This window comes from Rhinichthys klamathensis, unplaced genomic scaffold (genome assembly GCF_029890125.1).
Source record: "Rhinichthys klamathensis goyatoka isolate OS25496 unplaced genomic scaffold, OSU_Roscu_1.1 h1tg000750l_1, whole genome shotgun sequence".
Lineage (NCBI taxonomy): Eukaryota > Metazoa > Chordata > Actinopteri > Cypriniformes > Leuciscidae > Rhinichthys > Rhinichthys klamathensis.
In genome coordinates, this window is record NW_026607158.1 from 467,298 (window position 1) to 484,856 (window position 17,559).

At 36.4% G+C, this 17,559-nt stretch overlaps 1 protein-coding gene across 13 annotated transcripts in view; it reads left to right on the forward strand.

The window, feature by feature from the left end:
- rapgef6 (Rap guanine nucleotide exchange factor (GEF) 6) overlaps positions 1–17,559 on the forward strand; it is a 177,236-nt gene that overhangs the window by 114,033 nt on the left and 45,644 nt on the right. For all 13 annotated transcript variants that reach the window (XM_056242775.1, XM_056242780.1, XM_056242782.1 and 10 more), the window contains 6 exons: positions 164–316; positions 5,858–6,022; positions 9,379–9,486; positions 11,307–11,510; positions 11,592–11,700; positions 14,234–14,477. In XM_056242775.1, coding sequence (XP_056098750.1) covers positions 164–316; positions 5,858–6,022; positions 9,379–9,486; positions 11,307–11,510; positions 11,592–11,700; positions 14,234–14,477 — 983 coding nt within the window. The remainder of the gene's footprint in view (positions 1–163; positions 317–5,857; positions 6,023–9,378; positions 9,487–11,306; positions 11,511–11,591; positions 11,701–14,233; positions 14,478–17,559) is intronic.

Sequence of the window (17,559 nt, forward strand, 5' to 3'; positions counted from 1 at the left end):
CCTCTAACGCCGTGAACCCTGCGCTCGCTCTCACACACACACACACACACATGTCGCACTCATGAGCTGGCGCTGTGATAGTGTGTGTTATCCATGTCTGGTTCAGACTAACCTCCTGCGCTACTCTCAGTTCATCGCTCTTCCTCATGTTGTTGTGGATCAGTTTGTGTGCGTCGCTCAAGAGGACTACTGTCGCATCCTCAACCATGTGGAGAAGAACACACACAAGGTGGAGGAGGAGGGCGAGATCGTGATGGTGAAGGAGCACCGCGAGCTCGACCGCAGCGGCACCAGGAAGGGCCACATCGTCATCAAGGTGAGGAATTCATCATTATTAATTCATGCGTTCTGGCGGTTCAGTTATTCAGTGTTGCGTTTCCCCGAAAGCATCGTTAGCCAACTATGGTCGCAAGTTCCATCGTTATCATCAGTTCATCGAGTCTGTGTTTCCAGAAACCATTCGCACACAGCATCTCAGAGTTGTGTGTGTGTGAGCGACAGCATCTCAGAGGTGTGTGTGTGAGCGACAGCATCTCAGAGTTGTGTGTGTGAGCGACAGCATCTCAGAGTTGTGTGTGTGAGCGACAGCATCTCAGAGTTGTGTGTGTGAGCGACAGCATCTCAGAGTTGTGTGTGTGTGAGCGACAGCATCTCAGAGTTGTGTGTGTGTGAGCGACAGCATCTCAGAGTTGTGTGTGTGAGTGACAGCATCTCAGAGTTGTGTGTGTGAGCGACAGCATCTCAGAGTTGTGTGTGTGAGTGACAGCATCTCAGAGGTGTGTGTGTGAGTGACAGCATCTCAGAGGTGTGTGTGTGAGTGACAGATCTTGAGCTGTGGTTAGAAGCAGAGTTTCTAGTGTTCATGACATGTGGACTCAATAAATCCTGATCTTGAGCAAAATAAGCAAGCTGACATTCAGTGCAACCGGTGTCTTTAATCTAGAACACACACAAGTGTCATTTACGTCTTTGAGTTTGTCAAGAGATTTAAAGCGTCGTTTTTGAACTACAAGCTCAAGATCAAGTCGAGGAAGTCATTACTAATGTAGGATCTTCATTTTAATGTCACTGTGGCCACAAAAAAAAAACAATGAACAAAAAGCATCACAAGATGACCCTTAATACACCAACCCAAGGTTTAAAACGACTTAAGACTAAACTAACTTTATCAGGACAATAACTTTATTCTAGAGCTGCTGTAAAGCCTAAACTATCTCTGTTACTGTAATCTCCTGTTATCACTGTAAAGCTGCGGTGAAACTCTATATTGTTAAAAGCGCTATATAAATGAAGGTGACTTGACTTGACAATACAAAACCATTGTTTGTCAGTTTTGGGCTATTTTATGAAAAGAAAAAAACATCCACAATCCAAATTTAAGTGTTTATTTTATTGCACTTTTGTCTATTTGCGACTGTAGATTTTACAAGGTTAGAAATCTCCACTTACACCAGACTTTACAGTGTTTTTCCAATCTATAATCATATATCAATCGCCTGATTTACATTATATTCCTAAAAACATTTTTTCCCTCTGATTTATCAAAAGTCCCCTTTTGATTTCAACAAAATCAAACGAGAATTTTGAACCTGGCTTTATCCAATGTGCAAGTTTCTGTTCTGGAGATGTATGCAAAATTATGAGTGCATATTTAATTAGATAATGCCTCATTTGCATATTTGAACATTCCAGAAAACATGTTTTAAAAATGATTTAATTATTTGAATGTCTTAATGAAGAGTGATTGAATGACCTGGGGAAGTATGGCGAGATTGACTCTCACCCTCTGGTTTCATAAGAACGCAGTTTCTGTGCGAGTTACAGTGTCTCGGACTCGAAGCGTTTCCCTTTCCCTCCTCATGCGAGTGTGATCTGCAGTGGCTCATCTCTCAGAGCAGCTGCGACTCTTCTGATTGGCTGTAAACCAGACGCTCAGGGTCAGATCGTATCAGAGCAGCTTTACAGAGATAACAGGAAAATAATGCAACAGTGTTTGTGTCAAGAAGAAAAGTCCAGCTTGAGAAAGTTCAGTGATGGTTCATTTCTGTTGTGAAAAAGTTATTAATTTAGTTCATTTATACTCACTCTGGAGAAAACCGTGATGTCATCATCCATCGTCTTTTGCTGGGGTTGTTTTTTGGAGCATTTTTTATCTTTGTTTACTTGCAAAGACGAGCAGCAAATGTGTGTCTCTTGATGTGTGTGTGTGTGGAGGTGATCGTTTCTGTCTGTCCCTCAGATATTTAGTTTGTCGTTTTGTTCACATGTGGGACGAATCAAAACATTTATAGGTTGGTTGGGTCATTGGAAAAGTTAAACAATTCATTTCAACGAATTATTGGGAGTCAAACTAAATAATAATAAAATAAAATATGAACCCACAAATTTAGGATTTTCTCTTTGACCGAAAGACTTTTGTTTATTTAATATTATTTTTTACTTAATTTTTTTAATCTTAGTTTCAATCCTGGGTCCGGTGTGAAGACTAGGCAAGTCCTACTCAGGCATTCACTCTTAGTGGACTATACTTGTGTAGATGTATCCAGTTGTAGGTTAATAAAACTGTTATGTCCCAATACTCAATAAGACAATTGGTCCTATTAGGTCTCAAAACCTGAAATTTATGAAATGTGTGTGTGTGAATACTGATATTATCACTGAAATTACACTGGCCCTATCTCTAGTCTGATGTCATGCTAAATCCCAGGGATGTCGTCTTTATTTTTCAAACAATATTTCAGTGTATTTTGCCGATCCAAGGCCCTCTGGGAAAATCTGGGGGGAAAAATTAAAGGCCCTGGAACTTTTTTTGAAAATAAACACACACAGATACAGCTCGTTACAGAAATGTATTTTCTTGTTGTTAATTGTCTGGATTATTCCCTCCGGTCCGCTAACGTGTTATTCCGCCGGCACTAGCTTGCTTGATTCACGCTAGTTACGCGCATTTACGCGTTACGTAAAGTGTTTCCCGCGTGAGGTGCTTTGTGTTGTACGTGTCCATGACGTTCACACACTCACAAAACTACTACGATGAAACCTCAACGCTTGTTGTTGGACAGAACATGTGTCCACCAGTGATGGGAATACTAACGGCATTTCTTTTTCCAGTAACGAGTAATCTAATTGATTACTCTTCTCATCTTAATAACGCTGTTACCGTTTCTGCCAAAAAATGCGGCGCGTTACTATAACTGATGAAGCTGGTTTTTTTATCAGACCAACTAGATCTCTGAGCGAGAGGCAAATACTTTTTTTACTGTTCTTCCTTGGTTAGTGGGCAGAGCACGAGACAAGCGCATGAATGCTGACGATTGGCTGAGGTAGAGTAAAGTGTCATTGTAAGCCAATCAGAGGTAGAGTTGGGCGGGTGTTCGAAAGCACGCATAGTAGTGATGGGCGTTCGGCTCTTTTGACTCGGCTCACTGAAAAGAGTCGGCTCTTTTGGTTTACAAACGGCTCTTTAAATGACTTTGACTATAATATTTTAATTTTTATTACATAATTATTTAATTTCTATAGGCTACATTTTGTAAAAATAGAGTTGGCTCTTCAGATATGCGAGCCAGCTCCCGACGTTCACCTAAAAGAGCCGGCTCGGCTAAAACGAGTCGACCCATCATCACTAACGCTCATTCGCGAACGACCCATCATCACTAACGCTCATTCGCGAACGACCCATCATCACTAACGCTCATTCGCGAACGACCCATCATCACTAACGCTCATTCGCGAACGATCCATCATTACTAACGCTCATTCGCGAACGACCCATCATCACTAACGCTCATTCGCGAACGATCCATCATTACTAACGCTCATTCGCGAACGAGTCGACCCATCATCACTAACGCTCATTCGCGAACGAGTCGACCCATCATCACTAACGCTCATTCGCGAACGAGTCGACCCATCATCACTAACGGCTAACGCTCATGAATTGCGAACGATCCATCATAACACATAGTCGGACAGGGTAGAGGTGGGGTCACATTTGAGCATTTAAAATTGAATTTTACTTGAAAGTAACGCAATAGTTACTTTCTTAAGTAACTAGTTACTTTTCAAATTTGTAACTGAGTAACTAATTTAGTTACTTTTTTGAAGAACTAAATTAACTAAATTACTTTTTAAAAGTAACTTGCCCAACACTGGTGTCCACACATTAAGTCCTTGAATTTGAGGGTGTTGGACCTGGAAAGTCCTTGAAAGGTCCTTGAGTTTGAGGTGTGGGAACCCTGAATAATATGATCATGAAGACGTCAGTTGCTGTCTGTTGTTCCAGTTGTTTTCTAGACATCACATGACTCGAGTGATGGCCTGTGTACACTTCAGTCTCCGGTCCTCATGCTGTGCGTCAGGTGCTCTTGTGTTGTGTGTGTCAAGTCCCCTTCATTTATGATTCATGATATATGAATATAGATTGGAATAACACTGTAAAGTCTGGTGTAAGTGGAGATTTCTAACCTTCTAAAATCTGCAGTCGCAAATAGACAAAAGTGCAATAAAATAAACACTTAAATTTGTTTTGTTTTTTCAAACAAAATAGCCCAAAACTGGCAGTGCATAAAAACAAACAATGGTTTAGTAGTGTCAAGTCAAGTCGCCTTCATTTATACAGCGCTTTAACAATATAGATTGTTTAGGCTTTACAGCAGCTCTAGAATAAAGTTTTTGTCCAGATAAAGTTAGTTTTGATTGATTCACTTCCGTGACACCGTTTTAAATGAAAAAACTTTTGAAAAACGTGATAATCTCCGTCTGTGAGAGCGCTGACGGCGTGCACATGCGTATCACGTGTTTAGTCTATAGATATGCGCGTTTGAATATGTATATGCGCATGTGCGTAGTCTTTCTCTACAAATTGACCTCAACAAATTGCCCTTAAAAATCAAGGTTACACTTTATTTTAAGGTGTCATTGTTACAGTGTAATGATATATTTAAGCACTGAGTAATATTAAGCAACTACATGTACTGACTTTTTACATTTTACACCCCCTCACATTTAATGATATTATCGCTCTTGTAAGCTTGCAGCAAGGATGACAAAATATGTTTTTTTTTTCAAACGGTATGTTTATGCACAAATAATAGCCTATAATATTGAAAATACAATAACAAAAACATCAGTAGGCCCTTTGTAATTTTAAAAACGTAAGCCTGGGAGAAGCCTATATATCGGCCCTATTTGAAATGCAAAAACAAAAATATTCACACTGGTGAGTAGGTAAAAAAAAAAAAAAAAGAATATAGGCAATTACTAAATGACTGCTGTCTGGGGCCTCAATATTTGCATGTTATTTGTGAGGCTTTATCAATGTGAGGCTTTATTTTTTACGCTGTTGGCGCTATAGCGAGCGATAATAAACTTGCACTTATTAACAGAATAATGCGCCTTTCGGAAGAACATTGTAGCAGGAACTACTTCTCTCTGTGTACGTCTATGACGAGTCATGCAGGCACCGGGCTACTCCGCATCCGAACCAGTGTAAAATAGTCCCAATGTAAACACTTATTATAGGTGTACCAAAGTGCTTCGGGATAAGACAAAAACACGGATTGGAAAATGGATTCATGATGAACTCGTTCATTTATATACATTTTGTAAATTTTGAACAGAAAAAAAGTTAAGGACTTTTATTTAATGTTCATTGCTCAAACCTTTCAAAATATGACGCGACCCCCCTGTTGGGAACCGATGGACTATAGGGTTAGGGTTTGGTTGAGGGTTAGTTGCATGTAGTTATGCATAATTTACTGTTATTACTATGGTAAGTACATGTAATATATGTGACAAGGACACTGTAAAATAAAGTGTTACCAAAATTCATACTCCAGAATGTTTTGTGAATCAGGGCACCCCTGAGCGGCTGATCCTGCACCTGGTGGAGGAGCCGTCAGTGGTCGACCCCACGTACATCGAGGACTTCCTCCTCACACACCGCACCTTCCTGGACAGCCCTATGGACGTCGGCAAGAAGCTCCTGGAGTGGTTCAAAGTGGACAGTCTCAGAGACACGGTCAGTGTGTGTGTGTGTGTGTCAGCTCTCAGTTTACAGTCAAACCTAAATGTATTCAGACACCTTCAACATTTCTCACATTATCACCGTTTATTCACTATAGTTTAGAAAACGGTAATAAAGTATGAGCAGAACTCAGTGGGTATTTCACAGGTTTTGTCCGTCCTTCTGTTAGACTCTCACACATGAATTATGTTGAATATCTGTCAGCTGTTAAAGGGATACTCCACTTTTTTTGGAAATAGGCTTATTTTACAACTCCCCCAGAGTTAAACTGTTGAGTTTTACCGTTTTTGAATCCATTCAGCCGATCTCCGGTTCTGGCGGTACCACTTTTAGCATAGCTTAGCATACATCATTGAAGTGGACAATTAGCATTTCTAAAAAAAAAAATTACCAAAGAGTTTCGATATTTTTCCTATTTAAAACTTGACTCTTCTGTAGTTACATCGTGCTACGTAATAATCAAGAAACTTTACTGCCGTACCATGAGTTAAATAGGAAAAATATCGAATCTCTTTGGTCATTTTTTTTTGAGAAATGCTAATGGTCTTGTCCACTTCAATGATGTATGCTAAGCTATGCTAAAAGTGGTACCGCCAGAACCGGAGATCGGCTGAATGGATTCAAAAACGGTAAAACTCAACAGTTTAACTCTGGGGGAGTTGTAAAATGAGCCTATTTCCAAAAAAAGTGGAGTATCCCTTTAAATTTAACTACAGAATTAGATAATACCAGTTTAGCTCAACCAGTGAGCAAGCAATGCTTCATGTTGTTCAGTGTGTGTGTAAAAAGAGCATTAGCAGTTACAGAAAACACACTTCAGCAAAACATGATCAGCTCAAAGTGGAGGAATCATTTTAGCTCCCAATTTTTTAGTGGTAGTCTCTGTATGAAGAATATTTGGGTATAATATGTCACAGTTTACTTTATTTTGCTCTCCTCACTTACATAAATGAACTATAGTGTCCTGATCACACTAGTGAAACAATATCAAAAATGATATCTGGTGTCTGAATCATTTTTGGTTTGATAGTTTCTTCGCATTCACAAGTTTAAGTAAGTCTAGTCATCATACATGCACAAGTTCATGATCTTGTCGCTACACATTAAAGCATATCAGCATCGTTTTTTCATATCAGACTGGTGCCGATTATTACATTTGAAGCCTTTATCGGCTGATTCCGATGTCGTGCCGATAATATCGTGCACTTATTTCTTACACTGTTGTTTTCGTAGTTAATTATGGTTTGCATGTGTTTATATTAGTGCTGTGCAACGATTAATCACATCAAAAATAATGTTTGTGTTTACATAATATATGTGTGTATAATTATTTTGTATATATAAATACACACACATATGCATGTAACACACTTTTGCATGTATATACTGTATATATATTTATGCATAATTTGTATATACACATATTTTATATATGAGGAGTTCTTTTCCAAAACGCTATAAATCCATTTCAATAGTTTTCAGGAAAATTACATTTTTTACCTAGACCCACACATTTTGTGAATATTCAATTTATCCTGTTAAAATGTTTTATTGGCTCAGTCTGAACATGTTGAACAATGATTATTAAATCAAACAACAATATTGTTTATGATAAATTAAAAGTTAAATTTTTTTTTTCCCAAAACGCTATAAATCCATAATTTTTTTCCAAAACTGTATGGTTTGTCTTTAAAAAAAAAAAAAACGAGAGCATGTAACATATAATCAGGGGCTCATACTATAAATTATTATAAATTAAATTTAGTAACACATTTAGGCTAGAAGTCATTTGGTGCAGAACCTGAAAATAGTAATGATATCAATAGCTATTCAATAAGTTATTTAGTAATACATTCAGAGTAATTTTTAGTAAAGTGTCAAACCTGTAACAAGTAGGACCAATTTGTCCACTACATATGCGTAAAAAAAACGAATTATTAAAAATATTTAATAATGATAACGATATTCAAAAGTAGTGATGGGCACCCCTCCACCACACACACACATGCTTGTATAGGCTACACAGCATGTGAACAAAGCAGAGCGGCGTGACGCTTACATATAGGCTAAGTTAAAAAAAAAACTTAAACATACGTTTCATATTTATGTTTAATAATATAGGCTATTGTTTTTTTTGTTTTTTTCATATATGTTGATTATATGAAAAGGGAACCGCATGAGATGAGTATGATAGGATCATAAGATGACCAATATATCGGAAAACATTTGGAATGGGTCAGACATGATTTTGACCACTTATTAAGTTTTGTTTAGTAGAAAGCCTTTCTTTAAAGTGAATTTCGTTTTGTATAAATTGTATCTTCATTTTAATCAATGTTTCATCAACAAATTGACTGGATTAATAATAAATAAATAAGAAGCGAATATAGCAGACATATAATCAGGACACGGAAGCGCCCGCGCGTGATCTGGAGAGCATCACATAAATTGACCGAAACACAGCGATACTTGCCTCACAATCCTGAGAAGTATATCTATAAAAAGCTTGAAATGTCTACATTTAAACAAAACAATAAAAACGAAAAGAAATTGGCTACTCTCTGCGTATGTAGGCTAATACAAAGTGTGCATTTCTCTCTATAGACGCGTTCACTACTGCGAAGATGGCGAGTCAGCGTAGTCAACTTTATCCTTGCAGCTATATCTGACAGAAAACACTAATTAAAAAATAAACAATTCAAATGTTTCATGCATAGGCCTAATCATTACTTTTGTCGGTTCTTTGTGGCAAGCTTTATGCGTGAGATGCGGAATAGGCAATAAAAAAAAATGCTCATTATGGTTTCTCTCCCATATTTAAATAATTAAATCAATATAAATATGTGATTAAACTTAAATGAACTACTACTAGTCGACTAGAAAACTCACTCATTTTGAGGAATAAATGAACATAAACAAACCTCTGTTCAGAGCGCCACCCTGTTGGATTGCGTAGAACGTTCACCGAATTCTGATTAGTCGAGAGGATTTATCGCGTTTAGGCTAAAAATAGGTTTGGCGCTTATCGCTTTTTGGAAAGAAACTGCATCTTGTAGTACATTTTAAACAAGGAAATATAGCGATTTGGCATGAAATGTTGATGGAGCAGTGAATAGGTTCAGTGCACAGCAAAATGACCTGACAAACTCATTTTTTTTAAAAATGGCGTTTATCGCGTTTTGGAAAAGACCTCTTCATATAAAGAACACATTTTTCTTGAATATACACATGCATGTGTGTGTGTATATATATACAAAATAATTATACACACATATTATGTAAACACACATTTTTTGTTGATGCGATTAATCGTTGCACAGCGCTAGTTTACATCTTCTGTGATCTTGCAGGTGACGAGGATCGTGTTGTTGTGGGTGAACAATCACTTTAACGATTTTGAAGGCGACCCAGTGATGACACAGTTCCTGGAGGACTTTGAGAAGTTACTGGATTTCTCGGTGAGTGTCGACATCAGTTCAGACAAAACAAGTGCATTAAATCAGGATAGCATGGAAGTATCAGGGAATCCTAAAATAGGGATTTTTAGATCTGGAAACACTTTTAAAGAACCCCCTGTTACACTCATTTACAGGTATAATCATTTTTAATCAGTTATTAAACCAGATAATTTTGTTCAGGTCTACTAGAATACAAAAAAATTCTGTATATACATTACACAAGGTTTACTTGCACAAACAGCTGTATTACACACTAAAGGAAAGGTGGAATAAAAAAACATAATAGTTCCCCTTTAAAAAGAGTACTTATGGAAATAATACACTTAAGTGTGAACTGAAAAATGTATTTCATGATATGAAATTAATTTTCATCAAATGAAAATGCATTATAGTTTAAATTTAAATTAATGCAGTTAGCTGAATTTAAGAGTGCTTTATTTTGGACCACTTAAGTACATATTTATATGTCATTTCATAACTACTATTGTGAACGAGCTCTAGTGTGTGAGAACGAGACTATGATTGAATCTGGAAATAAAGCAAAATAACTGAGAAAAATGAGAGATATTCCTCAGATTTTGAATTTATAGCGAAACATCTCGCATTAACTCGATCTCTAACAGATTCATTAACAGTAGTTATTACTCCAACACCTGCGTGACATCATTAACCAGCGCGGATGAACGACCAATTTGCGACAATATGGTTTGGGGAAACAGTGGAGACGAGCTAGTGGATTCTTCAGCGATGTCGTACTGTGATAGTAAAGCACGAGTTACAGCGCTGTACGGGACACACACCCCTGGGGCCGGTTTCACAAAGCTATTTTAGACCGCTCTATAGTGTTAGACGAGTCTAAAATGTGCTCATAGACTAGTCTAATGCAAGTTAGACTGTTTCACAAAAATAAAGACTGACTTAATTTAGACCAAAAAAATAGACGCCTTATCAATCATCTCCATTTCAGTGTCTTTAAGTTCCTCTTGGGGTCCTCCTCCCGTTTTTGGATATTTCCTCTTAAATATTTCTTTTTTGGCATCTTGTACCATGTTTTTGTATCTTTTCTGTACGTCTTTAACGCTCCGCTGAACTGTCGTAGCAATCTTTGTCCAAATTAAACATTTCTTCTTGTTACAACATTAAATTTCCCCAGTAAAATGTCCTTGTAACTGTTACACTCCTCCAACACACACATATCTCCCGCTGGGGTAAACTGCACTGAGCGGGTGAATGTGCTTACTCGATCCGCCATGTGTTTTGTTTTGAAAAGTGTCTTATTTTACCCAGAATGCATTGCAGTGTAGTCCTACTTAAGATAGTCAGAGTCTTCAGTGCTTTGTGCAACGGCCTGATTTAGACGTCTATCTGAAGTCTGACTCTCTACTCTACCGGTGAAACTCGTAAAAATTAGAATATCGTACAAAAGTTCAGTAATTCAACTTCAAAGGTGAAACTAATATATTATATAGACTCATTACATGCAAAGTGAGATATTTCAAGTGTTATAATTTTGATGATTATGGATTACAGCTTATGAAAACCCCAAATTCAAAATCAGAATATTGTGAAAAGGTTTTCACATCTGTACGCCATAATCATCACAATTATAACACTTGAAATATCTCACTTTGCATGTAATGAGTCTATATAATATATTAGTTTCACCTTTTAAGTTGAATTACTGAAATAAATGAACTTTTGCACCATATTCTAATGTTTCGGGTTTCACCTGTATCTAAGCCATAGTCAAAGTCTGTCTTTGTGAAACCGGCCCAGATCTGAATAAGTCAGTGTTTGTGTTTCCCTGAATGGTCTCTCAGAAAATGAAGGGTCACCTGCGTCTGCTGAACATCGCGTGTGCTGCGAAGGCCAAGTGTCGTCAGATCACTCTCCAGAAGCCGTCCCGAGAGTCTCCGCTGTTCTTCGCGCTTCAGGGCGGCAGCGAGCGAGGCTTCGGCATCTTCGTGGAGTCTGTGGCCGAGGGCAGTAAAGCAGCAGAAGCGGGGCTCAAGCGTGGAGATCAGGTACGGGTCAGAGGAACACGCTCTCCTCAGAACAACACATTCGTATTTCAGCATGAACACGTTGTGCTCGTCTGTCCTCAGATCCTGGAGATTAATGGACAGAACTTTGAGAACATCTCGTACACCAAAGCCATGGATATCCTCAAGAACAACACACACCTCTCTCTTACTGTGAAGACCAACATCTTCGGTATGTCACAGTATTTGTACAGTATCATACACAGTTATCACAACATTGAAGATAATCTGCATAAAGACTTATTCCAAACTCATCACATATGTGAGCCTGGATCACCAACCCAGTCTCGAGTCGCACGGGTGTGTCTGTGGCAATAGCCAACAATACATTGTATGGGACAAAATTATCGATTTTTCTTTTTATGCCAAAAAATCATTAGGATATTAAGTAAAGATCATGTTCCATGAAGATATTTTGTGCATTTCCTACCGTAAATATATAAAAAAGTTATTTTTGTGAGTGAATGCGGCTCAATCGCCAACATAAATGCAAAACTTTAAAGGAGATTTTGTCAATGTTTCGATTTTTTTTGCACCCTCCGATTTTCAAATAGTAGTATCTCGGCCAAATATTGTCCTATCCTAACAAACCATACATCAATGGAAAGCTTATTTATTCAGCTTTCAGATGATATATACATCTCAATTAAAAAAAATTACCAATAAGACTAGTTTTGTGGTCCAGGGCCACAATGAAAGTTGAAGCTGCTGTTGTATTACGGTACAAATGCCACCCTGTGAGTGCCGTAAAAGTACTAAACTCATAATATTCAATGAACTAAGTATGGACTGTGCATTGTGCAATACACATTGCTTATGGGACTGTGCAATACATTGACTGTTTATATACACATGGGATTATGGGATTGTATGTTGTGTGTTACCTTTACTTAGTGTTTTGTATTGTGCTTGTGTGTTAATTATACCACAAGGAGTTGCACTTAAGATTATCGTTGTACAGCTAAGTGCAATGACAATAAAGGCATTCAATTCAATGAAATGTAATGACTGACTTCAAAGCGCTCTGAAAAAATAAAATAAAACAATACAAAATAAGAATTTCATTGTACCAAGTACATATGACAGTAAAGACCTTGAACTTGAACGTATGTCCTCTCTGCCAGTTGTTCAGTCACTTGACTTGTTTTGTTGTGCATCCTGCAATTTATATATCTAAAAATTCTAATAAAATCTGTACATGGAAATCCCGCTTTAATCAGACGGAGACTGTAGCGTCTGCTCTGTTTTGTTTTGTTCAGAATTTTTACCTGCAACAACCCATTATTTTTTCAGTAATACTTGAGAATTGCTTACACTAAGTGTGTAAACTACTGATATTTAAATCTCTTAATGACCGATATCTCCAAAACCGACCGATATTTAATATCAAATATCTTAAATATTTAATGGAACAAAACCGACCGATATTTAATATCAAATTATCTTAAATATAATCTCTTAATGGAACAAAACTGACCCATATTTAATATCTTAAATTTTTATTGGAACAAAACCTATCGATTTTTAATCTATAATATTTAATGGAACAAAATATATCCGTATATTTTAAATCTCTTAATGGAACAAAACTGACCGATATTTAATAACTTAAATATTTAGTGGAACAAAACTGACCGATATTTAATATCTTGACAAATATCTGAACAAAACTGACAGATATTTTAAATCTCTTAATGGAACAAAACTGACCGAAATTTTATATCTTAAATATTTAATGGAACAAAATAGACCGATATTTTAAATTTCTTAATCGAACAAAACTGACCGATATTTAATATCTTTAATACTTAATGGAACAAAACTGACCGATATTTTAAATCTCTTAATGGAACAAAACTGACCGATATTTAATATCTTAAATATTTATTGGAACAAAACTGACCGATTTTTTTATATCTTAAATATTTTTTGGAACAAAACATACCGATTTTTAATATCCTAAATATTTAATGGAACAAAATAGACCGATATTTAATATCTTAAATATTTAATGGAACAAAATAGACAGATATTTTAAATCTCTTAATGGAACAAAACTGACCGAAATTTACTATCTTATATATTTAGTGGAACAAAACTGACCGATATTTTAAATCTCTTAATCGAACAAAACTGACCGATATTTAATAACTTAAATATTTAATGGAACAAAACCGACCGATATTTAATATTTAATGGAACAAAACCGACCGATATTTAATATCTAGTGGAACAAAACTGACCGATATTTTAAATCTCTTAATGGAACAAAATTGGCCGATATTTTAAATTTCTTAATCGAACAAAACTGACTGATATTTAATATCTTAAATATTTAATGGAACAAAACCGACCGATATTTAATATTTAATGGAACAAAACCGACCGATATTCAATATCTTAAATATTTAATATTAAGATATTTTTAATCTGTTAATTGTCTTGATCGCTCAGTCATGTGTCTCAGTCACTGCAGCATTGATATATGTGCTAGACAACACTAGAAATACAATATAACTATAAATTCATCCGCAGGATCACTCATATCATCATTATATGAAATCTTATCGCCCACTAAAACTTGCTCTATAATAAAGCATCAAGGCATTATAGACATAACAGTATGACTTTCTGTAAAGCTGCTTTGAAATGAAGTGTATTGTGGAAAGAGCTTTACAAATGCACTTGATTTTGACTCGTTGCAGTTTTCAAAGAGCTTCAAAATCGAGTGAGGCACGAGAAGAAAAACGGCGGTCCTCACATCCCTAAGATTCAGGAGAGGAAGAGCAACCGCTTCTCCATCCCGGATCTGCCCGGAGACATGGAGTTTCCCTCGGACAGCAAGAGCCGCAAGAAGATGAAGGCCAACACGGTGTCCGGGGGACGCAACAAGATCCGCAAGATGCTGGAGAAGACCCGGTTCAGCATCCTCCCCCCGAAGCCCTTCAGGTAAACACACGCTTCACTCCCTCTCTTCAGTCTGACCGATATTTAATATCTTGACAAATATCTGAAGAAAACTGACCAATATTTTAAATCTCTTAATGGAACAAAACTGACCGATATTTAATATCTTAAACATTTATTGGAACAAATCTGACCGATTTTTAATATCTTAAATATTTAGTGGAACAAAACTGACAGATATTTTAAATCTATTAATGGAACAAAACTGACCGATATTAAATATCTTAAATATTTATTGGAACAAAACTGACCGATTTTTTATATCTTAAATATTCAGTGGAACAAAACTGACAGATATTTTAAATCTCTTAATGGAACGAAACTGACCGAAATTTTATATCTTAAATATTTAATGGAACAAAATAGACCGATATTTTACATTTCTTAATCAAACAAAACTGACCGATATTTAATATCTTAAATATTTAATGGAACAAAACTGACCGATATTTAATATCAAATATCTTAAATATTTAATGGAACAAAACCAACCAATATTTTAAATCTCTTAATGGAACAAAACTGACCGAAATGTAATATCTTAAATATTTATTGGAACAAAACTGACCGATTTTTAATATCTTAAATATTTAGTGGAACAAAACTGACAGATATTTTAATTCTCTTAATGGAACAAAACTGACCGATATTTAATATCTTAAATATTTATTGGAACAAAACTGACCGATTTTTAATATCTTAAATATTTAGTGGAACAAAACTGACCGATTTTTAATATCTTAAATATTTATTGGAACAAAACTGACCGATTTTTAATATCTTAAATATTTAGTGGAACAAAACTGACCGAAATTTTATATCTTAAACATTTAATGGAACAAAATAGACCGATATTTTACATTTCTTAATCGAACAAAACTGACCGATATTTAATATCTTAAATATTTAATGGAACAAAACCGACCGATATTTTAAATCTCTTAATGGAACAAAACTGACCGATATTTAAAATCTTAAATATTTTTTGGAACAAAACTGACCGATTTTTAATATCTTAAATATTTATTGGAACAAAACTGACCGATTTTTAATATCTTAAATATTTATTGGAACAAAACAGACCGATATTTAATATCTTAAATATTTAATGGAACAAAACTGACCGAAATTTAATATCTTAAATATTTAATGGAACAAAATAGACCATTAAAGTGGGCGGAGCCGGCCGTCGCCATCTTAGCGTCGATAAACGAAAATGTGCAGCGAGGCGGATTAGCTGAGGTGACATGATGCTAACGCTAGCAGACAAACGGCTAGCAGACAAACGGCTATTAGTGACATCAGCGCCAATCCACCTGTCACTCAAGTGGCCACGCCCCTAATTATGCAGAACTTTAAGGCTTAATATCATGTAAACGGATGAGTTATAAAAATATTCACCCCCCTCACAGTCGTCATGAAGGGCAACATTAGCTATATAGACCAAAACCACTTTTTGCACCAGACTGTAAACATGTGTTTTTCTGCTGTAAAGTTGGGCATTTTAACATGCGGGTTTATGGGATTGAGTCTCTTTTGGAGCCGGCCTCTAGTGGCCAGTGGAGGAACTGCAGTTTAACTCACTTCAGTGTTGATTCAAGAGAGACGGAAGTCGCCGCTTGGTTTAAACACACGTCCATCCATCCATTAGCGTGTTGTCCTCTTCAGTGAACTGAAGGTGGTCATCACTGCTGTCAGGACCCGAGGCGGGACAAGACACCCCTGTAATATACTGTTGTTTTCTCACTGTGGTGACAGAAAATGTGCTCAAGTGTCATGAAAATTACACCATGTCCAAACCAGACGCGATAAGATTACATCCACAAGCACTTTGTCTGTCCACAAAATCAATCACAGATATCGGCCCATTCTGCGAGTGCACTATTGTCTAGCACTTACAGCAAAACGTATAAGATCGGATCGGCCCACACCTGTATGTCATCTCACATCGCATGCAGTTTACTCACACGCACATGCATGGAACGACTGATTGCGATAGGAAGCCTATTCGAATGCATTTAAAATGCTGCTAAAACTCAAGATATGAGGGCATTTTGTCTTATATTTATATCAAATGATATAGTTTAGCAAAATCACACGAGCAAGAGTGTTGTTTTTTCCCCGAATATCTGCACGATTACAAATCTTATATTGATTTTATACATCAGTTCAATAAAGTTACATTTTAGATGCAATATTGTAAATACTGCTTGTTTTTGCTCAGTTTCGCCAATCAAAGTAGTTGCAAATGTTTCATTCCTGAGTGAATCTGCCGTTTGAATGAATCTGTTGGATGAATGATTCAATCATTGACCTACCAGCGGTTTTAGTTTCATATTTAGTGTGTTATTTCATTCTTCATTCATATTCATGCCACCTCTAAGCTGCATTAAACAGTCTCTGTTAATAGACTTAAACGCCACTTCAGATGCAGCTTCTAAAAAAGATGTTATGGCCAGATTGTAGCCCTCCTGTGGTTAAAATCCAGCTGTTTTTGGTGTTTTTAATACGCTTTAAGACAATCCATGTGTAAGTTCATAAGTCGACAGCATTGCTGAGTATTTTCTGCTTAAAACTGCAGTGAACCAAAGACAGTCTCAAAAACACGGTTTGAAATCGCTGGTGTTTCTGACGTCACAAACGACCTTGTAACCAATCAGATCAACGTGTGATCGTCAACCAGTGGATCTCTGAGCTGAGCGAGTGAGTGGAGGCGGGGCTCATTTGCATATTCATAGAACCACGCATACTAAATGAGGCGAGGGTGTCGAGTTACATTCAAGATATTTTAAGACATGAAGACATTTTTTTTCAAGGAAATTTTGGTATTATGTAATACAATTATTGACTACAGGGGGACTTTAACATTTTGTGTAATAAATTCTATGTTGAATCAAAATATTTCCTTCTAAAGCTACTTTTTGTAATGCTTTTCTCATCTAACACAATAATGACTTTAAATGATCTTTTGGGGGGTAATTTCTCAGCCAAACTGTATGTCTGTTAATTAATCGGCTGATCATATAATTAATTAGATTAAACATTTTAATCGCTTGACAGCGCT